Raw genomic sequence first — 14,246 nt, 5'->3', positions numbered from 1 at the left:
TAGTCTGCATACAAACTGACCAATTTACCATTTCTGACAAGCTAATATACATAGAGAGATCCCATGACTATCCGGTTCATTGGATACTAATTGTATAACTAATCTCGCATGCCTTCTAGGTATTTTTTATAATATATGGAGTGAGTAGGTGAAGGCTCCTGAGGCAAGGTAACATTACTTTCAATGTTGTTTTGTGACTATGATCTCTTTAACCTTTCCTGTGCTCATTGCATGATACTTACATACACACTAAAGCTGGCTTTGCACATAAAGTAAAATTTACCTGAAATAGCGTATTCAGATTATTTTTGGTGACCGTCGGTTGAAAATCATATGCAATTGAAAGCTGCGATGGCCATTGGCAGACTAGTGTCTGTCAAAAATGTGATCTGTCAGATTGGATTTTTTTTTTTTTTTTAATTACACGTGTATGGCAAGATCAGACCATTATAGACGATAATTTGCCACTTTGTGCAAGCCCCCTCTTATGTGTATAATCTTATGTGTATGGGCAGCCTAAAGAGGATATGTCATGTTTTTTTTAAAACTACATACCTCCCCTTTTTCCTCTCAAATCCAGTGCTGTATTTTTTAGTTTTTTTTGGTCCTCCCATTGTCCCGCTACTGCCCCTGCCCCGCTTGGCACCTAATTTGCTAATTTTGAGTAATAGTATAGAGAGGAGGAGACCTCATCTCTCCTCAGTAGGCGTTGCCTCCTGCATCATGCTGTCCAATCAGAGCAGACAGCCTCACAGTGATGTAAAAGACCCACTCTGATTGGACAGCATCACAGTGATGCAGGAGGCAACGCCTACTGAGGAAAGATGAGGTCTCCTCCTCCCTGTACCTTTAGTCAAAATTAACATATTAGGCGCCAAGCGAGCAGGGGCCGTAGTGGGACAACAGGAGGACCAAAAAAAACAAAACAAAAAATGTCAGCACTGGAATCGAGAGTACGCCAGGAATAAGGGGAGGTATGTGGTTTAAAATCAAAATCATGACAGGTCTTCCTTAAGGGTGGTGACACATGTAAGCTTTTCAGCATTGGTTTAGCATTTGTTCAATTGCTAATTATGGTAGTTGGGGAAAATTAACATTGAATTCTAGTGGAGGCCACTATGGGTTCATTATACTGTGTGGAGACCACTATGGGTTCATTATACTGTGTGGAGGCCACTATGGGTTAATTATACTGTGTGAAAGCCACTATGGGTTTATTATACTGTGTGAAGGCCACTATGGGGACATTATACTGTATGGAGGCCACTATGGGGGCATTATACTGTGTGAAGGCCACTATGGGTTCATTATACTGTGTGAAGGCCACCATGGGGACATTATACTGTGTGGAGGCCACCATGGGGGCATTATACTGTGTGAAGGCCACCATGGGGACATTATACTGTATGGAGGCCACTATGGGGGCATTATACTGTGTGAAAGCCACTATGGGGGCATTATACTGTGTGAAGGCCACTATGGGAACATTATACTGTGTGAAAGCCACTATGGGGGCATTATATTGTGTGAAAGCCACTATGGGTTCATTATACTGTGTGAAGGCCACTATGGGGACATTATACTGTATGGAGGCCACTATGGGGGCATTATACTGTGTGAAAGCCACTATGGGTTCATTATACTGAATTCAAATGACCAAATCAAAGACCGACAGATTTTTTTTTTGTGTCAGATTCCGTATGACTCCGACAGAAAAAAATAAAATAATGACACGCGTCATCTGATGTCATTTGATCTCCAGACAAGAGCCACCCGACCATGGCCTGTACAATGCACAGAGGCTAGGGAGTCGTACAGCCTTCATGCATTACTATACAGGCTCTGTGCACTGGGATCTACCATGTGCATGAGCCCTTATTCTATTGTTTACCCAAGAGTGTCGGGCAGCCTCTAATCCCCCCCTTACACAGAAATTACATGAATCATCAGAGATCAAGTATAAAATGAATTTTCACAGTCTAATACTTCTAACATTATTAAACAAATATATTACAGTAAGGGAAAAATCACTGATTCTAAATTGAATTGCAGCACTTAGAGGCCTTGTTGAAGCAGATGAAAAGCATAGCTATAAGTCACTCAGACCCAGAGGTACTTGAAGCCTGTTCCAAAACATACAGCATTCTCAGTAATGAAAACCAGAACGGCCAAAACTCTCAGGTCAGTCTTTCCAAAAGAGAATTGATCAAGCATCTTGTGGACACCTACAGTCAAATGCTGGATGATGTTCTACAGGAGGTGAGTCACATTGTATTGTTTATCCATTGGTCGTGGCTATGCAGTACTTAGAGTAAAACCTTTCCTTTATAGCACTTTATTAAGAAATGACTTAACATATCCTACTTTGGTATTGTAACTGTATGTATGAACACATTTTACCCCAAGTGAAGACTCGGAATGGCATTTCAGTGAAGCCAGCCTGAAGCAGTTCCTCTGTTCATTGTATAGCAAAGACTATAACAATTACTTTATTGTTTAATATGTAACTACTATTTTCCATGGTTCATAATTATACGTTATTGTGAAAGTACAATATTGAGTTTATTAACTGTGTTTTATTATTTTTATGCCATCCATCATTTCCTGTTTACAAACACCCACCTTAGGGCATCATATATGGACTAGATTTCATGGCAAGGATTTCCCAATACTTTTTACTAATTCATTTATTTTGCGGTTACTTGTGTTTTAGGGAGAAGAGCCTATAACTGCAGAAGACGTGCACCCTATGTCCTGCACTCTAAAAAGACTTGCAGCTTTTCACAAGTGAGACATCCCAACCTTGACAACATTAGCCTGGCGTGACTTTATATCGCATGCATTGCTTCAGTGCCTGACCTGCGATCTTTTTTTTAAAATTAAATAAATATTAGATGTTCTATCCAATTAAAGTAATAATATTACATTACTCCTATAGAACGTCACAATTTATCCTTGCACTGTTCCATACATATTAATATATTTCTTCAATATACAGTTACATTTTTGGTTTTGGTGAAAAACTGATGACCGTCTACTGTAGTTGATCTTCACAGCTTGAAACGATGCAAACAAAGACATTCACCAGTTTACCTGGGAAGGCCTCTAATTCCACATGCAGGTTATTCTCCATGTTTCTCATTTACAGTGCTCATAACCTCAGCCAGTGGGATCTTTATCAGAAAACCTCTGAAGTCCTTTTGTTTGATATACAACGACAACGCTTGCCAGCAGAGGTAAATATGTTGTGTCTAATAGCACTTCTGTTCTACTTTTTCCTTAAAGGGGTTATCTAGGATTTTAAAATTGACGGCCTATTCTTAGGATAAGCCATCAGTATTAAAGTGGTGGGGGTCAGACTCTCTGCACCCCTTCTGATCAGCTGTTTGATGGGGCCGCGGCGCTCGTGCATATTTACATGCGCAGTTTCTTTCGAAGCAGCTGTGCATGGTATTGCAGCGTTGTACCATTCAAGTGCATGGGACAACGCTGAAATATCAAGCACAGCCACTATGAAAGTAACATGTGCAGGTACGAACCAGACTGAAACGAACGTAAAGAATGAACAGGCTGCAGACTCGAACAAGCTCCCTTTAAACAGTCGGACCCCCACCGATCTAATATTGATATTCTATCCTAAGGATGGGCCATCGATTTTAAAATCCTGGATAATCCCTTGTGTCATGCAACATATAAACATGGATAGTTAAAGAAGTCATTTGTTTTGTCTGCATTGCTGGCATCTAAATCATCTCGTACTGCAGCCTGTATTTATGCTCCTGCTTCTCTAGTTAATAACCAATAAAACAATGGTCAGATAACCTTGAACACATTTGATGTATAAATTGAGTTTTAGTCATAGAAACATTTAAAATCGATTTTTGCTGCATCATTTTGACAGTATCTTCCTCCCTTCACTTGTCTAAATGTCAAGTGAAGTTACGGTGTAGGGACTTTTTCTAACCTGAGCAGAAGCCTCGAATAAAGCTGTATTTCTATCGCATAATGTTATGTCATATATGTAGGATATGTAATAACATTTTGATTGGTTGGGGACTGATTTCTGGAACCCCCACCGATTGCGAGAACAAGGTCCCTCAGATTTCCTGCACTGCTACGCTCCCATCCACCCTGCTGGGTAGAGTGGGGCTTCGTAGTAGTTTCCTTCACAGTGGGTGAAAGTGGCTCCTAAAGGTGCTGTGGCTCTATCATTCTGAGGATTAGGACACCCACCTGTCAGGAAGTGATAGTATATTGTAGCGATCTGCCATCACTTCCAACAGTCGTAAAACCCTTTTTAAAGAAATTTTGCCTGGAATGTTCTTTTAAATATAAAACGTCCAACATAAATTTGAAATTACTTTTGCTTTTCTCAATTTTAAGGAAACTGTTTATTCAGTATATCATCTCGTTTTTCTAGCTGGTGCTGCCTGCTCTCCAGTGCATGTATTATGCCATTCTTTGGCAGCTGTTACCTATGCTAGAAGATCCACATACACAGGTACTTTTTAACATTCTATTTTGTTCACTTTTATAGTCTATTTGTTTGCCTAAATAAATGTTTTCCTCAGATACCTCGTTTTGTATGGAGCCATGATGGGGATTCCACATGCCTCCAATTTCATACGGAGCCATATAGATTTTAAAATAATATAATTTTGCCATGCTGCTTCTCCGCATATATGTCACCCGACGAAGCCTGTACACCAGCACATGGAACGTCTGTGGCTCAGCTGTGTGCATGAGCCCTTCGTTAAACTATCAAACCCATTTAGTAAAAGCCCCAATCACTTGAATAACCTAAGGCCTCATGCACACGTTCGTATCACAGTTCTGTTTAACATTTGAGTTGTACAGACTTGTAATATGGCACCTATAGAAAGAAGTGTATGAAGCCATACTATACCTCCGTATGCCTCCAATTTCATCCAAAAGACGAACAAATCATGGCATGCTCCATTGGATAATTACTTCACAATTTTTTTTGAATTGCCTCATTTTAGATTACAACAGAGTAATCTATGTGATGCAGTGATGTTTCTTGGATTCAGCACAGTTGCACCTTGGCTGCTATGTGTGGCTTCACCCTCACTGGACAGGCAATTGGTTTAAGAAATCAAATTACCTGTGTGCAATCAAGTTGTTCCAAGTGACAGTAGTATAGGTACACCTGTATCTGGAAGGTCCAAATGCTGCTAAGTTGCTATACTGGCAAAAACGACACCATGAAGACAAAAACACTCTAAAATAACTGTGATATAGTTGTTTGAAAATACCAGAAAATGAGTTATCAAATTTTTTTTTTTTTTAATAATCCCTCAAAGTTAACTGGGTTGTCGCAACACCACATCCCCCTGTTTTGGAGGTAAGCTGCCACATCAATCAGAGAACGGTCTGGCTTCTGGAACCCCCGACTATCAGCTGAAAATACCAGGAGATGTTTTGGTTAGCCACACATTTTTCGTGTTATGTATGGCACAACGAGTGCTCCAGAGAAGGGGGTGGCCTTTCTTAGCAGCTGTCAGCTCTGGCTTATACAGGTGGGTCCCGAGCAGGGGACTACCTCTACGACAAACATTTGCCGTAATAGGGCATATGGACAAGTGTTTTCCTGAGCGTAGCTAAAGGCTCATGCCCCCTGGTGCAAATGTCCATGCGGTAGGCTTCGATACAGGGCCCAGCAGACCGGATCACACCATGTATCACACCATCTGATGGGCCCTGTATCTAAGCCCTAGCAGATGGTAATGTTATACTTACACTCCTCCTCGGCACCAGGCGCAGTGGACATCCTGACTCCATCCAGTGCCGCGTTGTCATCATGATCCAACCCTTGTCTCGGAATGCGGCTGAGCTGCATTATCAGTTACAGCCCATTGACTAGAGTGGCACTGTTTATGGAAAAACATCAGACCCTTTTTTCTAAACCTGGAAAACCCATATACGTGTATTCTATACAAATTTAAATGCAGCAGGAATGTTGTTACAGAACCGAAAAACAATTATACGTCCATAGTACACATACAAGGCAGGCCTGAATTTGTGGCTGGACTTGAAAATCGCTATCCCTAAGCCGTCACTATGCAACTTGGAAAAGCCAGAACAATTTTGCAAATATGAATGCAGTGTTTACTTGTACAAGAGGCCTATCCACACTGACTCGAGGCTGTAAATGTTACCACAGATGTGTCTACTAAAAGGAAATAGATATGCATTCAATTCTTTTATGTTTAACAATTGTAATGAATGTAGATAATTTTGTAGTGATATGTTTTTACATTAAATATATACAGTAATGTCACATGATGGTAGGAATAGGTATATGTACTGCTGCACCTTTTTTAAATGATCTTTATTGTGTACGGTGATGACAAAGCCGTTATTTAATTACATTATTTAAAAAATATGTGAATTCTGTTTGTAAAATGTATAAAATTCACAAAGATCCAAGTCCAGTAATTGCTGGAGGATCCATCGGTCTTTGCAATCTTTTTTTTTTGTAGTTATTGAATTTTAGTCCGCTTAATACTTCATGTCATACGATAAACTCTTTCTTTTTTTGTTTTTTTATCCTTGGCAAATTTATAGGAAGAGCTTAGTTTGTACGCAACTCGGGTGAAATCCTTCTGTCCGCTGTGTAGAAAATACTTGGGTCATAAGGATCGAACTGTAAGAGAGCAGGTGAGCGATGCTCAAATGATTTACCAGTCTTCTTCACATTATAGTAGCAGCCCGGCCCTATATTTACTGTTCAGGCAGTCAGAATGGAGTGTCTAGTAAATACTGCTCATGATTGAGACAATATTCAGAATATATTTATAAACATTGAAGTCAATTTCATTTTATGTTCTATGATTAAATGTTTTTTTTTTACACATACCTATAGTGGAAACTCCATTTTGTTTTTCAGGCATTCCTTTGCCTATGTGATCTACTTATGTTACTACATTGTAGAGGAGGCAGAGTGCTTTGCTGTGTAGATTCAGAACTGGAGTCAGAGCTGCTCTCCTTCGTCACACGACATGTTTTCCAGGGTGAAAAAGAGAAAGACAAAGGTGATTTGTTTAGAATTGTGTCATTTAAATCCTAGGTACAGTAAGGTCTTATTCACACAAACATATTTCTTGTCCTGTGTACTGTCCGTTTTTACCACAGACAGCACACTGACCCATATAGGTCAATGGGACTATTTACTCATTAGTTTTTTTTCAAAGAAATGTGTGTCCATCGTGGGAAACTCACAGCATACCCTATTCTTGTCCGCATTTGCGGGATAGACTCGCCCATTGAAGTCTATGGGAGAAAAAATCGGACCACTCACGGACGACATCCTTTTTATCCTTTTTTAAAAGATCAGTTGCTAAAGAAAAGTTAAGCCAGGAAATACTTTCAAAGGAGAAAAACAGATGACACACGGAAATCACACGGACGCAACACGGACATTCATATGGGTGAAAAACGGTCTGTGTTTTTGTGACTGCAATTTGGACTTGCTCGTGTGAATAAGGCCTAAGATATTCTTAAGGGCAGAATTCTAATCTAGTTTTATATTTACATCTGACATTTAACAGTTTGACATTTTACTAAATGTATATATATTAAAAATAGTATATAAAGGTTGACACTCCAAAGAAATGACCATAGTAGAGTGTTTGAAATGAAGGAGCCACGTGGCTTTTATGCTGCTCATAATCCTTTGTGGAGCATCTAATGTATAACTTACTGTAGCCGGAGTCTTTGTACTTGAATTTCCTCGGGTTATGTAAAGGGTAGCAGATCTGTTAGATTTTAAGAGTTTTGGCCCTCATTGTCTTCACAGCTAAGAATCCTGTTTTTAGAACTTGTGTACCAAGGGTTACGGAGGGTAAAAATGTCAGATCAGTGGCAGCAGCTGTACACACCATGAGGCCATTATCTTCTAAAGCAGAATGCACTACTACTGTTTTGATTTTTGGTCACAGTTGAAAATGAAATGTCATGTAAAAATTGCTTGTTCAGTAATGTGCCATTGTAGGAGAGCTAAGCATCTTTTATTACTTCTATACGCAGTTGTGTCAGAGACCGATGAGGACATGACCCTGGTTATTTTACATAGAAAGAGGATGTTGCTGGCTGTTTATTGCAAGCTGATAACTTCCAGCGTAGTGACAATGTCTGCAGTCGCAGAGGTTTATAAGCAGTATATGAAGGTAAATTTCAATCCTAGATTCAGCATTTTTTATTTATTAAACGTTTCAGTTTAGATTGAACTGCACATTCTCCATTATGTAACATTTAATTGATTGAATTAATACTCTCTATAATTTTAGCTCCAGCTTTTATTACATTTAGCAATATGGTCAGCAAATGAAAAATGCAGTGGGGCAGATTTACTATTGTGACTGTGGCCGTTTTTGTTTTTTTGTTGTATTTTGCGCCTAAATGTGGCGCACTTCACACCTTCGCATTTAGTTTTAGACATATTTATGACCAGAACGCTGAAACGAACAGATGTTTGCGCCTCACTTTTTAAAGGTATCTAGAAAAGGAATGTGGCTCAGCAGGAAAGGGAGTGACTGAAAATACACCAATGTGTGTCAAAATTTGGTGCCAACAAAACTGTTGTAAACTAAGCCAACCACCAGGTGGTATAAAGAAAAGTACCTAACATGTCTAGCAAGATGCATCAAATTTATCATACAACGTGCGTCACTTTGATAAATTTGGCGCATCTTGTGACTACGTTTACAATGTCTAAATCTTAGATAGCATTAGTAAATCTACCCCGCTATCCTAATAATATACTATCATTTCATTTTTGCTGTTTTCGATCATTTTTACTCTATGCAGTGTGCAAGAAATCTCTTGCTATCTGCTACTGACAAATCATGGCATTCATTTTATTCTGATTGTTTTATTTGCATAATTGGGACAACTTGTGCTGAAGGTGTATCAAATGGTCAGTAAGCCAATCAGATCCACAGCGCATTCCCAGCAGGAAACCTTTATGCACTCAAGCGCTAAATTGTCCCACATTAAGAAAAACAGATCAGTCTGAAGCAGCTTTTTGACTGTTTCCATGTAGCAATTCTGAGTTCTCATTCTGAGTAATTGAATCATTAATTGAAAAGGGCCTGTTCAAAATAATAGTAGTGAGGAGTTCAATTGGTGATGTCATTTATTCTGTGGAATAACAGGTATCAATTTTGGCCCTTATTTAAGGTAGGATGGTGGCAATTGTTGCGCATGTTGGTTATAGTGCATTTCCCCATTACTGGGGAAAATGGGTCGTCCCAGACATTGTTCTGATGAAAAACATACTTTGATTAAAAAGTGGGTTGGAGAGAAAAAAACATACAGAGAAGTGCAGCAAATTATAGGCTGCTCAGCTAAAATTATATCAAATGCCTTGAAGTGGCAACCAAAATCTGAAAGCGGCGGAAGGAAGTGGGGAACTACTGTTAGAATTGATCGAAGAATTGCCAAAATGGCAAAGGCTCATCCAATGATCACCCCCAGAAATATCAAAGAAGATGTGAAGTTACCAGGGAGTACTAGTGAACTATTAGGTCAATCCAAGTTACCAGCAAGAACTCCCCGCAATGTCCTGTTGTTGAAAAAAACCACATGTCCTGAATAGGTTAAAATTTGCCAAGGAACACATTGACTGGCCCAAAGAGAAATGGCGCAACATTTTGTGAACTGATGAAAGCAAAATTGTTCTTTTTGGGTCTAGTGACCGCAGACAGTATGTCAGGCGACCCCCGAGCGCTGAATTCAAGCCACAGTGCAATGTGAAGACAGTAAAGCATGGTGCTGCAAAAATCATGATATGGGGATGTTTCTCATACCGTGGTGTTGGGTCTATTTATCGCATACAAGGGATCATGGATCAGTTTGAATGTATCAAAATACTTGATGAGATTATGTTGCCCTTTGCCGAAGAAGAAATTCCCTTGAAATGGGTGTTTCAACAAGACAATGATCCAAAACACACCAGTAAGTGAACAACATCTTGGTTATAGACTAACAGGATTGCGGTAATGGAGTGGCCAGCTCAATCCCCTGACCTCAATCCCATAGAGAACTTGTGGGGTGACATAAAAAATGTGGTTTATGAGGCAAAACCCAAAAATGCATAAGAACTGTGGAATGTCGTCCAATCTTCCTGGACTGGAATACCTGTTCAGAGGTGCCAGAAGTTGGTCGACTCCATGCAACCCAGATGTCAAGCAGTCCTCAGATGCAACGGTTATGCCACTAAATATTAGCTCAGTAAAGTGAAATCTGAAACATTTTTTTCCGTTTATACATTACATTTTTGAGTTTTTAAAGAAAAATGCTGGCACTGCTATTTTTTTGAACAGCCTAATATTTCTTTTTCTTTACTTTCTGTAAAGAATTAAAACAAACTGGATACGTTTTGTTATTGTTTTGATTTGGGATTGAATCTGCAGTACTTCCAGTGCATTTGCATTTAGGCAAATAAAAGTTATTATAATGATTTTGCGCTTTATTTGCTTTTTTAAACTCATTGCTATTTTCTTCAACATTACTCTATATGTATATAATGACTCCATAGCCTAATTTATTATTTCTAATGGCTGCAAAGTGAAGTTTCACTAATGCTTGGATATTGGAACTCTTGCAAGAGTCATTAAATGAGCAGGACAATATGGATAGTACAATAAAGTAAATATTTCTATATTGTTCTTTTAGACATACAATGATTTTGGAGATATAATTAAGGAAACCTTAAGTCGAACAAGACAGAACAACAGGATAGAGAGTGCAAAAACACTGGTCCTTTGCTTGAAACAGGTAAGAAATTGCTACTAGAATGCCTTACAGGGGAAGAGACCAGCCAATGTTTATTCTGTTTATTCTTTTTCTCTCTATTCCATTTTATCCATTATCACAGCAATGAAAAGTTGGAGTTTTTCTGTAGGTGGGTGCTTGAATGTAATCTGGGGAAGCTGCTGGACTGCATTTGTAAGCTAAAAGATTGTAACATATTTACTGAAAATAAGAGTAAAATGTCCAGAGCAAGTGTATATGGTAATACATTTTGGGGGAATTTATTAAGACTAGCGTTTCATAGACTGAAATGTTGGAGTTAACTCCGACACATTTATTAAGAGGCAAAAGCCTCTTTATAAATGTGTCTCACCTTTCAGCCGGCCCGTTCACCACTATTGTGACGCAACGACCGCAGCCATTTCCCAAACATTGATCCCCTCTAATCAAAAAAACAAAACACATTCATACTCGCCTCAGTGCTCTTCTTCACTTTTCCAGCTCCTTCATCCTTCTATTTCTTGATCGAGAGTCTAAGTTCATCATGTATTTAAAAACGGTGTCTTGTTACTTAATATACCGGCATTCGCTTGGAACGCTTAATATGCTTTGTATATTAACAAATCAGAGCTTAGCATGATAGTCAGGTAATCCATGATTGTTTTATTTAGGGTAAGGCCACACGGAGCGGCCCTGACACGGTCGCAACGCGGCTAACAACCGCGCCGGCACCATGTTCGGTGCGGCTGTCAAACAGCCTGTTAGTGGCCGCACATTAATGCGGGTAAACCGTCCCTTTATCTGCAAAATCGTGTGGTCATGAATTAATAGACCCTTTACGACCGCACGATTTTGCAGGTTACAACAAGTTACCCCTATTCATTCTCTATGGCAGCGCCGGAAAAAGCCGAACTCTGCACTCGGCTATCTCCGGCGCTCCCATAGAGAATGAATTGAGCAGCAGTGCGCATGAGCGGGTAACCAGAATACCCCTTAACAAGCTATTTGACAGCCGCGCCTACATAGTGCCAGCGCGGTTGTTGGATGTGTTGCGACCGTGTCAGGGCCGCTCCGTGTGGGCTTACCCTATCAGAGAATTTTGTGTTTTTCTGTTTCGTCGTGTGCAGCCATTGTTTGAAAAATTTACATATTGGTTGTCACTTCTGAATTAGCTTCTCAGAACTTGCACTTCCTGTAATAAAACAAAAGAAAATGGCAATATTCATCTATGTAAAAAAACGAAAACATTATTTCCAACGTCTGATTTTCCAGAATATGCCCATTTTTACAGTTTGGGTTGAAAACCTTTAATTTTTTTTAAATGTATATGTTGCTAAGCTTCAAGTTAATGACATTACTAAAGTATTTTTTCTATAAACATTAAGACATATAATTTATCAACAACTTTGCGCCATGCATCGTACATTTACGTTGCACGCGCTATGTAGTTACCGCCAAGCGACGTAAATGTACTGCGATGGAAGGCTGCGGGCCCGGGAGCAGTGTCTTCACCAACCAAAATGGGTGTCAGCTGTATATCACAGCTCACACTACTGCAACGACCTGGATCGGAGATGACTCCGTTCCTGGCCGTTTAACCTCTTGGATGCCCCGGTCAATAGCAACAGTGGTTTTTAAGAGGTTATATAGGAGGAAGAGGCTTCCTCTGTCACCCCATCAGTGCCCCCATGACGCGATTGTGGATAGTGTTGATGGGTTTCTATGGCAGTCGGGTGCCTAAAGGAGGCCCCAGGTCTGCAGTGTATGGATATGCTGCTTGTCCGTTTTACACCGACAGGCATGTAACTATGTAAGCAATCAAATGCTCACATGGGTAAGTCCCCTAGTGGGACTCAGAAAAAGAAAATGTGGAAGAAAAGTTAAATAAAGTGTTTTGTTTTAAAAAAAAAACACAAAAACTTTTCCCCTTACAAAATGCTTTATTATGAAAAAAATTAATGTATTTTAGAAAAGTACACATATGTGGTTACCGCCGCAACCGTAAGTCTGCTATAAATTTAACTAATTATTTATCCTGCATGGTAAACGCCTTAAAAAAATGGCGGAATTGTGCTTTTTATGTTAATTTTCCTTTTGAAAAAAAAAGGCATAAAAGTTAGTTACTCAATAAGTGCTATGTACCCCAAAATGGTATCAATGAAAACTACAACTTGTCCCACAAAAAATAAGCACTCGTGAAGTTCTGTCGATGGTAAAATAATATATATATAAAAAAAAAAGTTATGCCTCTGTCATTTATACCAACTGGTGAACGCTGCTGGAACAAAACACCCAAAAAATTGTGGAATTGCTGTTTTTTCCTCCATTCCTCCCCACCCAAAAAAAAATAATAAAAGTTTTTCAATACATTATATGTAACCCAAAATGGTACCAATAAAAATACAACTTGTTACACAAAAACAAGCCCTCATACGTCTCCATTGAAATGTCTCTTGAAACGCAGTAGCTAAAAAAAAAAATCCCCCAAAAAAATCACTGTGTCTGCAAGGCCCAAAATAGCCTTAAAGGGAACCTGTCAGTAGGTTTAGAGCCACTAAGCCACCAGCATGCCGTTATGCAGCTGAGGTTTAGTGTTCCTAACCTGCCCACGTCAGAAACAGACATTTCGGGAACAGTTAGTAAAAGTAACTTACAACTTACCGAGATGAGAGCGTCATCGGGCGCATGCGCATTGCATTATTCCCAAAACGCCTGTTTTTTTTATGTGGACAGGTTTAGAACACAAAACGCCAGCTGCATGACATGCCGGTTGTGTAGTAGCTTCAAACCTACTGACAGGTTCCCTTTAAGGGGTTCCATATGTTTGACTTACCCTTACTTCTTAAAGGACAGTTTAAGAAGTATGTGCACACATAGTGTTTTCAGACATTTTTCGGGCCGTAAACGTCTCCGGAAAAATGTCCGAAAAATCGGAAGCAGAACGCCTCCAAACATCTTCCCATTGATTTCAATGGGAAAAACGGTGTTCTGTTCCGACGGGGCGTTTTTTAAGCGGCCGTTTTTCAGAACGACCATGTAAAACAACAGCCGCGAAAAAGAAGTGCATGTCACTTCTTCAGCAGTTTTTGGAGCCGTTTTTGATAGACTCTATAGTAAAACAGCTCCAAAAACGGCCTTTAAAAATGCAGCGAAAAACGCGACTTTGAATAAGAAACATCTGAAAATGAGGAGCTGTTTTCCTTTGAAAACAGCTCTGTATTTTTGGACGTTTTTGATTTTGTTTGTGCACATACCCTTCGTGTGAGCTGATGTGCTGGGATTTGTGATAGCAATGCATATTTGTGGGCTGATCTAGCCACATAAGTGAAAGCTTGACTGATCACGTCTCTGGTCTTGTTATTGGAGAAATCCAGATGCTTTCCATTTCATTCAGTATACCGTAAATAGCAACCCTTGACACCAGGAAGGAAGGTCATTCGGAGACAGCTGAAAATGAATGCAAATTAACA

The 14,246-nt window shown here is 39.5% G+C and overlaps 1 protein-coding gene across 3 annotated transcripts in view; it reads left to right on the top strand.

Annotated features, from left to right (window-relative positions):
• Positions 1-14,246, top strand: part of LOC142742612 (cohesin subunit SA-2-like) — a 109,744-nt gene that overhangs the window by 74,986 nt on the left and 20,512 nt on the right. For all 3 annotated transcript variants that reach the window (XM_075852559.1, XM_075852558.1, XM_075852560.1), the window contains 8 exons: positions 2,053-2,259; positions 2,714-2,787; positions 3,149-3,236; positions 4,421-4,501; positions 6,589-6,681; positions 6,911-7,055; positions 8,050-8,189; positions 10,699-10,800. In XM_075852559.1, coding sequence (XP_075708674.1) covers positions 2,053-2,259; positions 2,714-2,787; positions 3,149-3,236; positions 4,421-4,501; positions 6,589-6,681; positions 6,911-7,055; positions 8,050-8,189; positions 10,699-10,800 — 930 coding nt within the window. The remainder of the gene's footprint in view (positions 1-2,052; positions 2,260-2,713; positions 2,788-3,148; positions 3,237-4,420; positions 4,502-6,588; positions 6,682-6,910; positions 7,056-8,049; positions 8,190-10,698; positions 10,801-14,246) is intronic.

The sequence above is a fragment of the Rhinoderma darwinii genome, chromosome 2 (genome assembly GCF_050947455.1).
Source record: "Rhinoderma darwinii isolate aRhiDar2 chromosome 2, aRhiDar2.hap1, whole genome shotgun sequence".
Classification (NCBI taxonomy): Eukaryota; Metazoa; Chordata; class Amphibia; order Anura; family Rhinodermatidae; genus Rhinoderma; species Rhinoderma darwinii.
Note: the sequence above shows the minus strand (reverse complement) of the source record. Positions and strands in the feature narration are given on the sequence as shown.